The 18,132-nt window shown below is 46.6% G+C and overlaps 1 protein-coding gene across 1 annotated transcript; it reads left to right on the top strand.

Moving 5' to 3' along the window:
• Window positions 1-267: 267 nt before the first annotated feature.
• synpo (synaptopodin) lies at window positions 268-18,008 on the top strand. Its single transcript, XM_079745451.1, has 4 exons — window positions 268-569; window positions 4,626-5,883; window positions 10,688-13,026; window positions 14,730-18,008. Exons 2-4 carry the CDS (start codon window positions 5,697-5,699, stop codon window positions 15,564-15,566), a joined length of 3,363 nt encoding a protein of 1,120 aa, XP_079601577.1. The 5' UTR covers window positions 268-569; window positions 4,626-5,696; the 3' UTR covers window positions 15,567-18,008.
• The last annotated feature ends 124 nt before the right edge of the window (window positions 18,009-18,132 follow it).

The raw sequence follows: 18,132 nt of genomic DNA, 5'->3' as shown, positions 1-18,132 counted from the left end.
GAGAGGGGGGGGAAAGAGAGTGGGGCCCACTGGTCCTCCAGCATCCCTGTGTTGAATATGAAAATATATTATGGCATAATGTGTTCAGTATGCAAGCCTGAAGGAAACCATATGAAAAACGTTCTCGGACAAAGAGCCCTCTGTGTTCCGTCTGCTGCAGCTACGAGCACCGAACCACCCCCACCCCCACCTCACCCCATCCCTCCCCTCCCCATCCCCTCTGTCTGCCTCAATTGAAAGAGAGAGGGGAGAAAGAGAGACAGCGAGGGAAGGAGAAAGAGCGAGAGGAAGAGGTTACCAGAAAAAAAAAGAAGGGAAAAAGGGGGAGGTGTGTGAAAGAGTCTGAGAGGGCTGAGGAAAACAGGGGGCTGTGCGTGCTAACCGCATCTCACAGCAGCCAGATCCACCGGAGCACAGGTGAGAGAGGCACATGACGCGCCACCGCCTTCGCATGTCCCGGGGAACGGAATAACAGACGCCCGCGTCTCGCCGCGAAACCGCCTCGGCCACCCGCACGAAACTTTGCAGCTGGAACTCCCCTGCACTCCATTATCTTTATCTTTTTGGGGGTAAGAGAACTATCTTTGTTTTGGAGGGGCGCGCAGGAAAATGCGAGCGAGTTAAATAAGACAGGAAGAGAGGGGGGGGGGGAATCTCTGAAAAACCCTTTTGTTGAAGTAGATGACAAACATCTGTGGCTCTTGTTGCACTCCACAGACAGAACCCGGACTTGCAGATGGGAATAGAGTGCTACAGCAGCGCTGTGGTCTGTGATAGCCTATAGCCTATTGTTCTTCTGACTGCTCAATGCCTGTAGTGTAACCTTAGTGTCTTCAGACATACACACACAAACACAGTGTGTAACACTAGAAGCTGTGTCCAATGACAGAGCCGGCTGTGCCGCCTATCGGGTTGCATGGGTAAGTAATTGCTTCCTGTTTACACAACAGGTGAAAGCCCCGAACACTTTTAGCAGGGGAGACGACAGGAGATTTTGTTCACCATGAGTCGTGGGCACCTCAATGAAGATACTCACAACATGACTTTCGGTTTGAGTCGATGCAAGCCGAAATAACAATTTGTCATCCCAACCTATTCATCGGTTTTGCTTCTTTGATGCATTGCCTCAGGCCTTGTGAGCATTTAAGAGTTCGATTCAGTGGGTTCCTTCCTCTTGCCAGCGGCTGTCCCACACCTACTCTTAACCTTCATCCTTCATCTTTGAAGTTGCCAAACTCTAGCTTGCATCAGATAAGATTGGAATGCAATCTGTATTTTTTTTTTGCGAAAGGAAGATGGGATCCACATAAATAATTAAAGACAAATGCCAATGACAATCTTGCCTTTCAGGTTTTTACCGCGGGGGGGGGGAGGCCCTGATAGTGAGCCTGTTGGGACTCTCATTGGAGGTTGGGCATGGAGGTGTTTTGGATGTCTGTCATCGGCTGGCACAAGCCAGGGCACGCTCTCTGGGACAGGCTCCTAATGACTTCTGAACCAGGAATGTCCATTTTAAAAGCAGCGCCTTAAAAACCGCTTAAATAAAGAACCTTTGTGTCATTCAGAGAGAAAAGGAACGAGAGAGAGGCAGAGAGAGAGAGATGGGTAGAGAGATAGAAAGAGCGAGAGAGAGAGGGTGGGCTGTGAAAAGAGAGACAGTGTGAGAGAGAGAAAGAGGGAGAGGAGGGGGTGAGGTGAGCTGTGGGTGGTGGGTCGGCGGTTCAGGTGTTGGAGGAGTTTTTGCGTGTCAAACGGTAATGGATCCCAGCCGGGACAAGAAATTACAAACACAATAAAACCTCGGCCCCTGGGGGCCGCCATAAAACCACGTCAGTCACTGTCTGGCCAGACACCTCGCTACAGGCCAGGCCCCCGATGCACTCGAGATCCCAGGTGGAATGCACGCCCAACTTGCATCCCCCCCCCCCCCCCCACACACACACACACACACACATTCCTCCACGCTGTAAATACAGAGCCACCACCGGTGATGTAGACACGCCATAACCACTGCGAACATACACCGATGCTTTATGGGACAGGCGTGAGCGATTAAAGCTTGGCCGGTATTCCTTGTTAGTCTACACGCCCCCAGTTCGAGTGAGTCCTCCCCTAATAGGACGTCCTCCTGGGGTATAGTATGCGGAGGATACACCCGCCCCAGTGTATAGGTGTTTCACAGGGGGTGCTATAAATCACTGGACGACAGCCAACGGGAACTCTGTGATTAAGCACTTTAAGCGGCCCAGGGGGACGTCTGCGAACCGGAGACCCCTTCGCCCCCGTCATGGGGCGTAACGGGTGGCACAGGCGCAGACTTTGTGTGTGTGTTGTGTGTGTGTGTGTGTGTGTGTGTGTGTGTGTGTGTGTGTGTGTGTGTGTGTGTGTGTGTGTGTGTGTGTGTGTGAGGCGGATGGGAGTGGGCGTGTGTGATGATGGGGGGGGAGGGGGGACTCAGGTGGGTACAGTAATGTGCTGTTTGAAGCTGGAGATAATTGGAGGGTTAGAGGAGAAAAGTGGAAACAGTGGACAAGGTTCTGAGCCCCGTTCGAAAATGGCAAGAGGAGAGAGGAGATTACCGTATCTGCTCGGGGAAGATATTAGAAAGTTAGATCAGAGAGGAGAATGACACTGATATGTGGTAATAACAAGCCTGGGGGAAAGTACAAAGGAAAAAGAGTCACTGGCAGATGGTGATTTCAATGGACCATATGCCGTCTTCTGGGAGCCAGATTCCTCAAAGATGGCTTTTTCTGCTGCTGTCAATTTGGCAATTCCTGCACTTGTTCTACATCTTACTAAATATTTGCAGACAAGTTTGGAAAAAGTTCTTGCAGATTGTCAACTGCAATGCCGTTTTATTATGCACTAAATATTACAGTACTTTGCTCCAGGTAGTGTAAACAATCCTCATGGCAAACATGTGAACAGTAATGAACAAACGCCTGTAGCAAATTGAGATGTTAATGCATTAAAGAGCCATCCACCCACAGTTAATCTAAGCACGGATTCAGGCTGACATAAACATACCTAATATTTTACACATCTGGGAGAGTAATATGTTTGGTTTCAGTCCAAATGGAAACAAAAACTTGATTTGTCATGGCTCTACCAGCAGGCTGAAGTGTGTGTGTGGGCGTGTGTGTGTGTGTCTGTCTGTCTGTCTGTCTATCTGTCGTTCTGTCTATCTCTCTGTCTGTCTGTCTGTCTGTGTGTGTGTGTGTGTGTGTGTGTGTGTGTGTGTGTGTGTGTGTGTGTGTGTGTGTGTGTGTGTGCGTGGGTAGGGGACTGGAACTGGGGCTGGCGTTGTGTTAAAAGTGATTGACTGTATTCATTGGGGTCATGTGGGGTCACAGCAGTAGTACCATACATTCCATTCAGTCCACTCTTGGGCCGCTCAGTGCCTACATGAAACACAGGCCGGGAGGGAGAGAGAGGGACTGAGAGACCTAGGGAGAGAGAGAGAGAGAGAGACTCAAGTGAGTTTATGATGTGTGTGCACCTTGAAAAACAAACAGAAGAAAAAAAAGCGAGCAGATGTAGGCGACTGCAGTAGCTACGTCTCCCAGGAATCTATGAGAGGAAGGAAAAACATTTAAAAGTAATTGCGGGGGTGGGCTTTCTCTGCCCGACTGGTGAAAACCTTTCCTTCTTCTGAGTATTTTAGAGGTGAGTCACCAGAATAACAAACAGAGGCCTGATGGGCTTCACAGGCAGACAAGTCTGATCAAGGGCCGGGGAGGACAAAAGCATCAGCTTATTATTACATGGCATCTCAGCGTGTCTTAATGACTTTACAGGGGAGGAAACAGGATCTCTTTATCTAATAAAACGCTGCACAGGACGAGAGCGGAATGTTAACGGGAGGAAGTACACAGGTCAAGTCTGTACTTAACACGGAAGAATCGGATGCTGAATTCAGATTCCTAATGTCAGCTCTGCATGATCAAATCATGTTCCGCAACCCCGTGGTGGAGATTAAGCTATTCATTATCAGGCCCAGTTTAGGAGACATTTCTTTCTGACATCCATGACTAAACGATTTGCCACCTTCCTTCCTCTTAGCGAGGAGGGAACAGTGGGCCTTATCGTGTTTAGTCTGATACGAAGGCGGCTCCTTGCTTCCTTCTCCCCGCCGATTGAGCCCGGCTGCGTTTTTTGGCTGTGGTGAGAAGGCTGCTTTTTGAAGACACAGCCTGGCCCCGCGCCTCCAATATGGGAACCGTCTCGGCCACAGAGATTAATGTCTTCTGACAGGAAGCCCATCGTTAGACAGTGACGAGGATTAAATGAGCGACATAAAGCATTTATAAAGTCATTGTCAGAAGAAACTTGAAGAAGCCAGTAACATAGATAATGGATGAATAGTTCAATATGAAAAATGGCATAAGTACAACTTGTGGACAGTTTCCACCTCCCTGTTTGCTTTGGATGACGTCGGAGAATGTTCTCATTCCTGTACAAAGCAGTGGGTGTAACATTGTCCACATATTACACAATAGCCAACCACAGAGTACACAATCGGATCTTATAAAATTGCTATTTGATGTTATATCAATATGAATAGGTTATGTTTCTTACTTGATATATGTGTTCTAAGAAAGCGTTTTTCTTTTACTTTGCAGGTTGCTGTGGATATCAACAAAGGATATCAAGCTCTTTTTGGATTTCTCGCTCTCACTCCTTCTTCCTTATCAAAATGACAACTTGATCTCCAACCTGGCACTAACACATTAATATTTCCTCACCTGGATTAAGAATCACGTACTCTTGACAGATAGACCCTGAAGCACCGAAGGAACTTGTGAACCTGGTATCAGTGCTGAGATACTTGGTTCATGAATAATATTAAACTGATATCTAAGAAGCCTGTTCACTTTCCAAGTTATAACCTTACCTGACTTGAATAGGCTCTCATAGATACTATCCCACTTCAGTAGTTAATGTTTAACTTTTTGTACATAACTCAGTTTTACCTTGATACCATAAAGCATATGAGTAAAATGAGTGGGTAAGCCATTCAGATGAATAAAACAACCATGCTTTGGTGTCTGAAATAGAAGAGGAACACAGGAACATCTGTGCTCGGGAAACCACCGGGAGAGCGACAGACACAAGCAGAGAGAATCTGATGGTTTCTCAGCCTTCTTCGCTGGATTTGTAGCAGAACACATCCCTGTTGTGAAATTCTCTTGGCTCCCTTCCATGGGAACTCTTCCAAAGTGCCTTGGAGCAGGCTCTCTCCTGGGAGGTCCTGTTAGATTGTGAATAATACAGCGCAAACCCCAGACTAAGAGCGCACTTCTCTCATCAACGTTGAGCTGGTTGGCTACAGAACAGCCGTCGCTGGGATTACTGATGAGAAGAGATCCATGACAGGCCGAAGAAGGAGAAGCCACCCAGAGATCTGACTCTGCTCCTCCTCCCCTTGTTGTGATCGTGTTATTGTAGTGTTTTTTTTTTTTTTTCCTGGTACTTTCCATCAAATTCACTGCTTGTTGTGGAAAGACGAAGATCTTCCTGCTTCCACTTCGGGATTTGCTATTCTTGTCCTTTTACTGCTTGAGGAAAGGAAGTAGTGAAAAAGCTGCGAGGAGGCGAGAGGATTGAACTGGCGGGGACTCAACTCACTGTGCTACCTTAGCCTGTGGTCACTGCAGTGGTTTGGGAGGCAGCAGCCTCCACTGCACTACGAGATGGAAAAGGGACATGTGTCAATCAGGAGAGGGGTGAGCTGGAGTCCAGCTGGGGGGAGGAAGTTCCAGACAACGCAGAACACGCAGGACACCTCCAATATCAGCAGCAATGCACCATGGGAGAAATGCGGGTTCCAGGGAACACAAACCCTTTGCCCGGAGACAGAGCAGTCATGCCGCAAAACGAGTAAGTGTGACCTCTCTTGTGTGTGTGTGTGTGTGTGTGTGTGTATGTGTGTGTGCATGCGTCGTTGTTTGTGTGTTTTGTACGTTTGTATCGTGTCTGTTGCCGTTATTTGTTTTCTCAGAGTGTATTCAAGGAACACACGCATAGAACAAGTATGCGTTGCACACCTATAGACACCTATATCCCAGCTGTACACACAGTGACATACATAAGATACAAGGAACTGTTGAATTTAGGAGTTGACTTGTATAGGGGCAAGAATAGATGCCGCCCTAGTTTGTCAGTGTGACCTCAGACAGTAAAACATCTGTTTCTGTGGCTTTCAGAATACAGACAGCGATGGAAATGCAATCATGCACCACACTTAAGGAGCCATGTCAACATTTAACTTCGCCAGTGACAAAAATGGTCGTACTTGCGGGAAAAGAGAAATAAATCTATAATAACATCTTTAGACCCAACCTTTCTACTTTCACAGCTGCTCCCTTGGAAATGAGTGTGCGACGACAGTTAAAACTCCCGAGAGAAAAAAAAAGAAAAAAGATTGATAAGTCGTTAAATCACAATGTGGAAAAATAAAATGTAGTACACAGAAGATAATTACCTCTGTGCTGTGAAAGTACCGTCTGAACAGATGGGGCTAATCAGGGGAACTAACAAGACATTGTGCTTGTAGGAAGTGGAGGGCTGAGGGCCAGAAAATAGTTTAGATGTGAATCTATAACGCTATACCTGCTACTCCCAGCCCTCCCAGCCACTGATTGCATTTGAAACAATGAACCCTTGAAGTCATCATAACTGACCTTAAATAAAGTAAATATAGTGCAAAACGTCTACTCCATCTTTTATCAGCCTATTGGCCTGGCAATGCCCCTGTACTGCTGTGCTGGAGGGGGCTGGTGTTTCATTTTATACCCAGGATTGAGTGGGGACTTGGGTCACATTCAGTCTGATATACCCCCGTGGGACCTTTGTTAATCTGGGTATTTTCATGCCGCTTCACAAATAGCCTGCAGGGCCGGTGGTGTGTCCTCCCACTCCCCCTACTGCTGTCAGCCAGCAAAAGACAACATCCGACAGGGGTAATCTGAGCTTTGATAGACAAATCCCCCTCGCCAGCCCTTCCCAGCATCACTGTAGCCGGTTTGAGGGAGGGAGTTTACAATATGAATACTTCTTAGGCCTCAACTCAGGGGAACATGTGGGTAATGTGTTCATAATGATGATGATGATGATGGGGAAAATAATAATGATGATGAAGGTGATGATGATGATGATGTAGATGGTGACGATGACGATGATGATGATGATGATGATGATGATGGTGGTGGTTATTTGGAGGATTTTGCTGGTCATGGGAACAGGGAGAAAGAAGAGGAAGACAGAAGGGGACGTTACCAGAGCCAGGTGCAGAAAGGGATAGGCCAAAGTGAGAAGGGCAGAGGGAGTGAATTACAGAGGGCGAGTGAGAGTCGTGTGTCATTGCCTGGGGGGGATAAACTGTGTGTCTGCTCTGAGGACAAACCCAATTCCCCCTCAGGCTGACAGCTCAAAAAGCCCTTCTTAGTAAGCAAACATGTGACGGGCAAAATCCACTTGGCCAAGAGTGCTTCCATAGTAATGACCAGCAAATAATGACTTTGGTGAGGACACACAGGACATGTGAGGTCAAGCTTATAAGAGGCGTTAATCTCCCGGAGTCAGAGCCTGCATTACATGCAGACCATTTCGGGTAAACATTGGATTCCCTTTCCATTTGTCTAGTGACTGGCTGAGAAACAGTTTACTATATTGCGATGTGTGAAACAGACATGCTGATATCTTTCATTGATTTCCGGCTACAACTTTTCAACTCACACGAATAACAATTAATTCCAGAAAGTGTGACAATGTCTCCCCGACGAGCGATCGTCTAGCTGAATATTACGTGTTGAACAGAACTTTACTTTTCTCAATGTTATAGGAACTAACTTGCGACCCAAAAGTTAAAGTACAGCGTTGTAGGGGCCAATTTAGTGAGCGTTTTATTTCCAGACGAACCTACCCCTCCCAACAAGTTGCATTGCTAAGCACGTTGGGCTGGGGGATAAACTCTGGTCCAAAGAAATCCGATCCGCTGCGGAGCTGCAGAAAAAGGCGGCGGGGGTGTGAAGGTATGAGACACAGTTCAATAGGAGACGCCGATGGAAGTGCTACCGCTCTCTCTCTGAGCTCTGTCAAGGTCTTTGTTTGTGTGAAGGTAAGAGGCACGACAACAGCGAGTGATGTGGAATAATTCCACAAAATTATTTGTAGTCACGTTGTAGGAAGTTTTACGAAGTTGAAAAAAAAAAGGAAGAAAGAAAACGACTTTTCTTTCCTGCTGATTAAGATGCGCGTTTCATTTTGCGATTTAATATACCGGGGTGGCAGCTTTAATTAAAATTTCTGTTATGATGAATAATGAAAGTGTGAATTGATATGCTCTCCGGATCTATATTAAGAGTGCACAGGATGATTACCACTCTCTAAAATCGACCTTATCCGGGTAATCTCCAGTGATTTGGCTAAATGATGATGAGGATGGTTGGTCTCTTCATCCCTATGCAGCCTTACACCCAGTGGACTGGTCAATCAATGCAATGTTAAATACTGAACGCAGCATATCCCTAACGTCGTCTAGGGTTACACTATATACGTACTCCTCCCTGGGACATGATATGTTAATCAATGGCGGAATTTGCACCTGCATGTCACTTGCCATCTGGTGTCCACATCCAGAGTGGCAGTCGTCGCTGTAAACATAGCTCACGGGTCATGTCACCGTCACTGCAAAGCAGGCCTATCGCTTGCTACTGTCACTCTGTAGTCTGTAGCATGTGTTTTGGTTGGATTTAAACGATTGAGACGAAACGGCCTGTAAAAAGTCTTTATTGGGACAACCTTGAAAGGCGTACAAACGGGCTGAGCCGTGAGCTGAGCTCTGGGACTCTATAAAAGAGATCAAGGCTTGTTTGGTGACAGTTGGCTGTTATTATCCCTTCAGTTTAGATAGGTGGCTGGAGGTATTTTTTATGTGGTTGTCGAGCTGGTTTTGATATAGTTTTATTGACTTGCTGACAGACAAGGTCAATTACCAAATTGTAGAACAACTCCTTGTTTGATGTTGATTACTTCACGGATCCCTTAGGTGGAATCTGAAGCTACAGCAGCATAGTAACACAGCCAAACAGATTCAAAATAGAGATACATATTAATAGATATAGAGAGCAACAGGAAGGCCTCCAATATAATAACCACAACAAGAACAATGAAACCAAATGTAGGGGAAATGAAGGTGAAGTGTACTCCAGGAGTACAGTGCAAATTCACCTGGATTCACTGAAAAGTCAAATTTTTCCAATCCCAGAAAGTACGTTTTTTTGGTAAATCAATCAATTTGGTATGCAAAATCAAGAACAGATACACATTACTCCTGTTTTGCTGGAAAAGTCATCATTCTAGTTTTTCTATGAAACACTGAGCCAGGAAAATATGCATTCTCAATATTAACCATGGAAAAGCATACCAGAGGATGACAAAGCTTCAGAAAGACAGCAGTAGAACCCATAAAGCAATAAAATATATTTAATGATGCTTTGGTCTGGCTCTATACGGTCATTAAAAGGAGAAATATCATTATTTCAGACATTATTCAGGACAGTTACTTCATCGGATTCTACATTGTTTCTTCCATGCTGAAATGACCTCAGCCAACCTCATATAGTGGTGATCTTACCAGCCCTTCTCCATTAATATGAATACCAACAAATAATAGTTATAACAACTATTACAACTGAGCTTGTTATTAATCATATGCATTCCATAGTAATCATTTTTGATATAATTTATCCTGATAATCCAGCATTCTTTACCTTTTACAGCACTCAAATTTAAAACCTTCTAAATTAATAATAATTTGTATCGTTCGGGGACACTTTATGGTGGTTCTGCCCGTTCTGTTATTGTTTCACGTCTGAAGCATAGCCTTGAAGACGTTGACTTACAAAGAGAAACCAAAGGCATTTTGGAGGCTTAAGCAGGGAATTTACACAGCAGTCTAGGAATGCTCTGGGTGGGAGGAGAGCAGATGGCAGAGGAAGTGGCTGCACAGACTGGAATGGAGCGCGTGAGCCCACACAATCGCTTCAGTCATCTTCAGCCAAAACGTGTTATTCTACGCTGTATTCCTCTTAGAATAATAAATGTTACTGCGGAGGGGAGTCAATCCTCAACACAAATAAATGAAGCACAGTTTGCATGAGTCCAGTCTGTTTGTGTCGTATGGAATATTTTTGTGTGTACTCTAGTGTATGGTTGATGTGAAAACTCTCTAGTGTGTAGTTCAACTGTAGTTTGTCTGCTAGTTAGTTGAGTTCTTTTCATTATTTTCTTGGGTAGAAATCAAACAGGACAGCAGGAAAAACAAACAAAAAACAACCAACCACATTGTACAGAAACAATCTTGTGGGTTTTCCTCCCCAGACTTGTTAAGGCCTTTTCCTTGTTCATTTTCACGGTCACTACATTTACAAGCATTCCTTTTGAAACCTCCTTTTGGAATATCTAAAGAGAAACCTCTTAAGAGGAACAGAATACCTAAAAAGAACATTTTATAGATCCATTGTTGAGGCTAGCATCTCATTTATTAAAACATAGCAGACATTTATTCGCATCGGTTTTGGTGGTTCAGCTTTGATGGTCTAAGTAACGTTTGGCATGTCACGGGTTGTTCATTTATGTACTCATTATTCCTGTATGGGTTTCCTTTGTGCTCCGGTTCCAGATCTAACCAGGAGCGCCAGTTTGTCAGAGAAGGAGCTCAAAGAGAACCGTGTCCGGAGTCAGATCATCGCCAACCAGCTCACTCTGCCCACCAACTCCGGTTCCAGAGGGGTCCAGCTCTTCAACCGCCGCCGGCAGAGGGTCAACGCCTTCACACTGGAGAGCGGAGGGGAGGGTTCGGCCAAGAACACCGCGGAGAACGCCAACGCCCCCTCGTCGTGTGATAAACCAGGATGGGCAGAGGGAGGTGGTAAGCAGAAGGACCGTGAGCTGAACAGCAGGAACAGCCGCGCCGCAGGGCCGCTCTGGTCGCCCACCGCCAGGACACACCAAGTCGGGGACATCATGGAGGAGCCCGCGGAGGCTGGGGGGCAGATCCACGAGGCGGAGCGGATAAAGAGCAGCGAGCGTCCCGAGGACAGACACTTTGTTCCGGTTAACGAGGGGGAGGCGTTGGAGGAGGAGGAGGTTGAGGAGGAGGAGGAGGTGAAGTGCAGCAGCGAGGAGGCACTAGACCGAGAGCTCGGGGATCTGGAGGCGAGCGTCAAGGTCGATTTCGCCCCCGCGAGCTGTACTACCTACCGAACCCAGGCCAGAGAGGACCCGGGTGGAGAGACGCCGGAGCCCGCTCCTCCGTTGAACAGCTGCCACAGGGCTCCCATCGGCCCGGTACCGGCCACCAAGCAGCCCGCCGCCATCGTCAACAGAACCGCCAGGCCTTTCTTCTCTCCGATCACCGTACAGTCTCCTGAGGCCGTGCCAACGAGCCCCGTCATGGGCACCCCTCCCGCCCCTTCATACGCCGCTCCCCGATTGCCCACCTTCAAGGCCCCCCACCGAGCAGCCTTCTCACCCCCACCCACGGCCCGCCACCAAGCTGCCTTCTCACCCCCACCTTCAGCCCCCCATCGAGCGGCCTTCTCACCCCCACCTTCAGCCCCCCATCGAGCGGCCTTCTCGCCCCCACCTTCAGCCCCCCATCGAGCGGCCTTCTCACCCCCACCTTCAGCCCCCCATCGAGCTGCGTTCTCTCCCCCACCTCCACCCCCCTCCTACCCGATGCCCCCTCTGCCAGCCTTCACTAACCAGCCCCCACAAATCTACTCCAGCCCGACTTGCGTGTCTCCCGTCATGTCCCCGGCGGTGTCCCAGTACACTGCCACCGGTGCTTCCACCACGCCTTATATGCCTGCTCCCAGCAACCCGCCGGGGTCTTATTATGGGGGCCCGGCTGCAGTCCCCGGGGCACATACATATGCTCCTCAACCGATCGAAGAGAGGACGTCGATGGTCAAAACGGGGATCCTGGAGGAGATGGCCGCCAAGAGATCCACCGGCAGGAAGTCCATGTTCACGTTCAAAGAGAAGACCATCGTCGCTCCGAACCCTGAGCTGCTCTCGCTGGTCCAGGGGGCCGACGAGAGGAAGAAACACGGGCCCCGGGCCCCCGCGCCCGAGCCAGGATCTGAGGAGGAGCTTCTCGCTCTGGGCGCGGAGGCGTCCAACTTCCTGGTCAAGAAGCAGGAGAGCTCAGAGGGAGCCACCGCTCCAGAATGGGCGTCTTGCCTGAAGAACTCCAGGACCCGCGAGAGGGAAGAGCGCGGGCCGGAGCAGGCCCTCACCAACGCCTCGGGAAAGGGGGCGGAGCTTTTTGCCAAGCGCCAGTCCAGAATGGATAAGTTTGTTGTGGAGAATCAGAACGCCAAACCAGCTCGGTCCCCCTCTCCGACCATCTCTCTGCCGCCATCTTGGGTCTTCCCGTCAAATATGCCTGGCAGGGTCAAAGCCATTGCCAAAAACTCTGAAATGTCGACTCAGCTCACACAGACCCTACAGGCCCAACAGCAAATCAAAAGAAAGCCCAGTCAACCAGCAGCGGCTCCACCACCGGTCCCAGAAAGCCCTCCTCTGGAGAACGGCTGCACCAAGATGGAGATGGACCTCTCCAGGCACCAGCCATATCAACTTAAGTCCTCCCTCTTCATTCTCAACCCCACTAAGGACCCCCTTAGTTCCTTACCAAGAGGGGCACCGGCCACGAGAGCCCCTGTTCCCACCCAGCCCTTCTCGAGGCAGTCCTCCCTCCCCACCGGCTCCCCAGCCTTCTTCAGTAACCAGGCGACCCACAGCTCCCCTCACTGCATGTCTCCACAGTCACCCCTCAGCCCGACGGGACGCATGGAGTACCCCGCTCACTACGGCGCCGCCCCAGCCCACGGCCAGCCGAGGGTGAACTCTCCCATGTCTGCCGTCTCTCCGGAGCGTCCGTCTTCCTCGCGGTCAGGCGTTCAGGCACCAAGACCCATGTTTTCCACCAGGAAGGCCGGGATAGAACCCCAGGTCTGGAGGCCCTCTCTGTACTATTATTAGTTAATGGGATGTCCCTAGTGGGAGCATCGTATTGCATAGGCTTTATTTTGACAGTTGCACCGATAATATTAGTTACACAACTGTGGCTTATCGTGTTGATGTTTTTCTAATAGCTCTGATACTTTTAAACCCTAGCACTTTATCTTGTTTTCGTGTGCAGATTTAATTAAAACGGAAGCTTTTCTAGGATAAATAGTGAAAACAGGCAGCTCTCCAGCTCTCCGAGTATTATCTGTGAATTGTTAATTTCAGATTTGAATGATTAGTTTCAAAGAAGAAAATAAATAATTATATTCAGCTACATTAGGATAATTTTTTCCAAAGCTGTATTTTGCAGTTTTCGGTAGCCCAAGCACTTTGGCATCAGGATGAAGGTACCTTGGCAGATGGTCTGGCATCTGGTTTATGAGCCATCATTTGCTATATAATATTTGCTGGCAGATAGGAAATGTGCTGCAGGAGGAGAAACTGTATACCTCTACCTCTGCAGGCAAAAGTATTTCACTTGCAAACAGATCTTGTTCTGTTGCTATACCTGTGCCTAGCCCGGAGTCTGTGTTGTTGTCTCTAAAGAACCCATGACACTGCACTATTACAGCATAACTTTCACGTGAGGAAATTTTGTACATTTTTGTACCCAAGATTTATAAGGAAATTTTTAATAGCAATAATAGTTGAATACAAAATGACTATATATGACTATATATAATGACCATATAATGCCTATTGTGATCATCGCTGCTTCTTTTTACAACTTTCTAATTCACAGTTTTCCTGCACCTACTGTTACTCTTTATCCTTCTGATTTATATTTCATCTCTCTTGTCTGCATTTCATGTTCTCTTGTGTTCTCTTGTGTTCTCCCTTATGTCTAATTCTCTGATTAAAGCTCCCTTACTATCTGCTGTGACTTTCTGACTTCTTCTTTTCATGCTCTCACTTAAAACTTTACTTTTCTTACACTTGCGATATTATCCTTCTGATTCATATTGACTTTCTGTTTATTGAGAATTCTGTTATTGGAATTCTGCTGAAACACTGAATGTGTGTGTGTGTGTGTGTGTGTGTGTGTGTGTGTGTGTTAGTATGTGTTTGGCTTTAGGAGTGGTCCTGATTACCATTCCATAACCATTTCCTGCTTTCATCCTAACACCAAAAGCTTCCTTGATACCTCCTTTGATAAAACATAACAAGCCAATAACACGCAACCTTTCTGAATATAGCCATTTTAACTTGCAGTTCTTTTCATGTAGGAACTCAAAATCCACACACCCCCGAGTTAGATTCCAGGGGCTTACCTTCATATTCCTGTTACCGTTAACTGACTTCAAAGGGCCAAATTACAGTAACTGGAGAGATGTCAAACTGTGTCAGAAGGGCAATACGGTAATAAATACGATACCATTAGGACTCAGTATCAACCCTTAAAATGGATTGGGCTATGACCTGCTGTTGAATAAAAACATAGTTAAGGGGACAAAGCTTCTTGTGTCGGGTTGACAACTGTCACAATCGTTAGCAATATTAAAACATTTAAGACACAATCATCAATTTCAAAGGATGCAATTTTCTAAAGATGGACCAGAACCCACAGCTTTGATATGTACACCCAGGTTTTTGCATCACTTTAATGCCGACTTTTGTCTAAATCTGCCTTTGTTTTTATCCAACAGTCAAAGAAGCAATCATCTCCAGTCTTGGCTCCCAGCGCGACCCCTCCCCTGACCCGGGCCCCCAGCCTCTCCCAGCGCTTCAGCAGCCCAGAGAGCCCCGTCCCGGGTGTCTGGTCCCCGGGTCGCCCTGCCAACAAGCCCCCCCTCACATCCCCCGTCTCCCCCCCTTGGGGCTCCCGGTGCCAGTCTCCAGCGATCAACCAGAGTCCGCAGCCTGCTGCCAACACCAGCATGCCCTATTCCAAGCCCCCCCAAACTTTGACAGCCTCCTCTCCCATGTCGCCCCCCTGGGGCTCGCGCTCCGCGTCCCCCTTCACCCCCCAGACCACCCACCCGCCCTCCACCAGTAAGACTCAGCGTGCGTCCAGCGCCACCTCTCCCGTCTCCCTGTCCAGAGACGGCCGCTGCATGTCCCCCGTGGTGAGCAATCTAGACTCCAAAGCCAACCATCGCCTGCTGGCCAAGAACATCATCAACGCGGCCAAGCGCAAAAATAGCCCATCCCCCGGAGCCCTCAGCGGGCACGGCCTGCCCATCTCCCCACTGGGCACGTCCCACCACGGCTACGACTGCGGCAAGCCGCCCGTCTGCCCCTTCGACACGCGGTCCCTGGGGGCCCTGTCTCCCACCTTCATCAGCCCGCCGCCCACCCCCACCCAGAGGATCTGCTCGCCGGCGCGGCTCTACAACAGCCGCTCGCTCACCGACTCGGATGCCTCGGTTGAGTCCGAGGACTCAGGCCTGAGGTCGCCCAGCTCACGTACCTACAACACCTGTCCCCGTGGCTGGGGGGGTAGCCTGAGGGTGAAGAGGGGTAGCATGTCCACCGACCTGTAAGGGAGGCCTGGGGCGGCGGCAGCAGCCGCATGAATTTTGTATGGGGCCCTTCGCCCACAGGGCGGTTTTGGGGGGGCGGGTTCCAACTATTCTCGAACCGTTTTTGAGACCAACACGACCAAAGAAGAATACTGATGCAGTTTGATAGATCTAATATTTGGAACTGTTTCTATTGCTTTAAAGGAGATTAAGGGAGGCAACAGTTCTACTCATCTGGTAAAGGATAACACCTTATGTAATACTCGTGAACACATACAACTCCCTCCCAGTTGATGCAGATGCGGATCTAATTATGAGGGTATCTAAAAAATTAAACAAAGGTAAAAATAAAACCAAAGATATTATAACTCATATCAAAACAGTGTTATATATTGTATGTATTATAGCCTCTTGACTTATGCAGTCATTATATAAGATATAATTAATGCATATTCATTATTCTTTTGATAACTGTTTTAGGAAAAGATCATGAATTGACATGATGTTTGCTGGACAGCCACAAGTCTACATGGTTTGAGCTCAATACATTTAAAGGATCTGAAGAATGTAAGAAGTTAAGAATATGTAAATATGCTGCTTATTGGACTGTATTTTTTATCAACTTTAAAGTTGAGTACTGTAAATCAAAAGAGAATATGGGGCCTTCTTTATCCAAACAGAGTTAGGATTTGGTTATCATATAAACAACATTCCATAGACTTTAACACAAAGATTTAATACATCATGCCATCTTGGTAGTGCCATGATAACAATTGGCCAAATTATTGGCCATTTGTATTTACAAATACGAAAAAGAAAATTCTTGTGTATAATTTCTGCTGTGCAATAACGCATCTACAGTGTGACAAGGTATGTTTTATGTTCTGTATGTTGTGTGACGAATGTATAGCTGAACAGACTGATAGAGAATGATATAAAGGGAGGATGTAAGGGGAAAGGAGAATGACAGATGGAAGAATAGAATGTTATGCAGTTATTTGTTCGGGCATTATTGTCAATGAAACATAATGTTTCCATAATTCTGCAAAAAAACTGAAATTATATTGCTGGAATTCCAAAAAGTGCTAAATGAACCAAATATTGATTCCATTATTGACATTTGTTTGTATACGTTTACCTTGGCATAGATTTTCTAAAGTTTACTATAAAGTGTTGACATTTGGCCATATGGATGTTTATGGTCTGCAAAGGAAACTGCTGATAACTATCAAAACATGGTTATGATAGTTTTCCCAAAATGCAGACGAGTTTGAGGCTTGGGTGTAGTCCAGTGAGACAGAAGGTCGACAGAAGGTTGTGAGTATAGAAGCAAAGGATTCTGGGACGACGGTATGTCTTTCACATGCATACATTGATATAATGCACATGCTCTTACTTTTTAATCAATTATGTTTGATTTGCACTTATTCCATCGTTTAATTTCAAAGACAAAGGTTAGTCTTGTCAAAACCATATCAAATATGTGTTATTCACATTCAGGCATCCGTATAACGCACACATGTTGAGTCACCATGTCATAGGTGGTTGCAACTTCCAGCAGATCGCAGGTGACTGTTAAAGCATCGTCACTTTGGCCATTCCACCATGCTTAACACAGGCACGGGCAAGCAATTCCCCTGTTCTCTGACACGTAAGCCAAAAGTATCAGCAGCACATTGCTAAATATTTACATGCATCACCAGAGTGACAGGGACACCTGCAGTGCTCACTTGCTCTCCCTGGTAGGAATACATAACCGTCATGGATGGTTTCCACCAGAGAAACTCACGGGCATGCCTAGCACAAGTAACCATTCTCTAGAATGTTATGACTTATCCATACATGATAGAAATCGAATATGGGTGTAATGATCGTCATTCATGTTTCAGGTTATGAACCTGGCGACCTAAGTGAGCACATAATAAAAACAAATGATGACACCAGTTTTCATATTCAGTGATTGTGTTACATTCCCTGCATTTGTTTATACAGAAAATAGCCCTCATCTGTTAATTTAGCTGATGGATACGGGTTCTTTATTACAATCATAATCTATTCTTAATATAGTTTAGAGAGCATACATTTAGAAAGGCTTGACTTTGGTACTTTGGTTTCAATTTTAAATCGTCTAAGATTAGGGAAATGTAACCCTCTAGAAATACTTCCAGTCTCCAAAAGGCTCCCAAGGGAGATAAGATTGAGGGATAATTAAATTATATTTAACTTGTAATTTCCATCAATGCTGCTTCATATTCTAACAATTTTAGCTCAAATCGAATAGGCCTAAATGTAATAATGTGTATTTAAGAAAAGCATCTATTAAGTTAAGGCCCTACGTAGTATATGTCTTTATAATTAATATCCATTGGCAACAGATCATAACAAACCCCTAATTCACTTTGACCTCATGGCTTATTAAATATAATTGGTGGTCTTTCTTATATGTTCTTTTGCGTCTTTTATACACACATATTCAAAACAATGCAGTGATATTTGTGACACACCTCAAGTGTAGAGCTCTTCAGTTGTGCGATTGAATTTGGAAATAAATGCCACAATTTCCAATGCTTATGACATTATCTTTTTC

This window comes from Pollachius pollachius (genome assembly GCF_949987615.1).
Source record: "Pollachius pollachius genome assembly, chromosome: 10".
Taxonomy (NCBI): Eukaryota; Metazoa; Chordata; class Actinopteri; order Gadiformes; family Gadidae; genus Pollachius; species Pollachius pollachius.
The sequence above is the reverse complement of the archived record's forward strand: the minus strand, read 5'-3'. Positions and strand labels throughout refer to the sequence as shown.

Excerpts from the sequence above, each read along its gene's own strand:
- synpo (XM_079745451.1), top strand. The coding sequence starts at position 5,697 with ATGGAAAAGGGACATGTGTCAATCAGGAGAGGGGTGAGCTGGAGTCCA. Across the intron at positions 5,884-10,687 it reads GCAGTCATGCCGCAAAACGA|ATCTAACCAGGAGCGCCAGT; the intron begins GTAAGTGTGACC and ends CTCCGGTTCCAG. Across the intron at positions 13,027-14,729 it reads AGGCCGGGATAGAACCCCAG|TCAAAGAAGCAATCATCTCC; the intron begins GTCTGGAGGCCC and ends TTTATCCAACAG.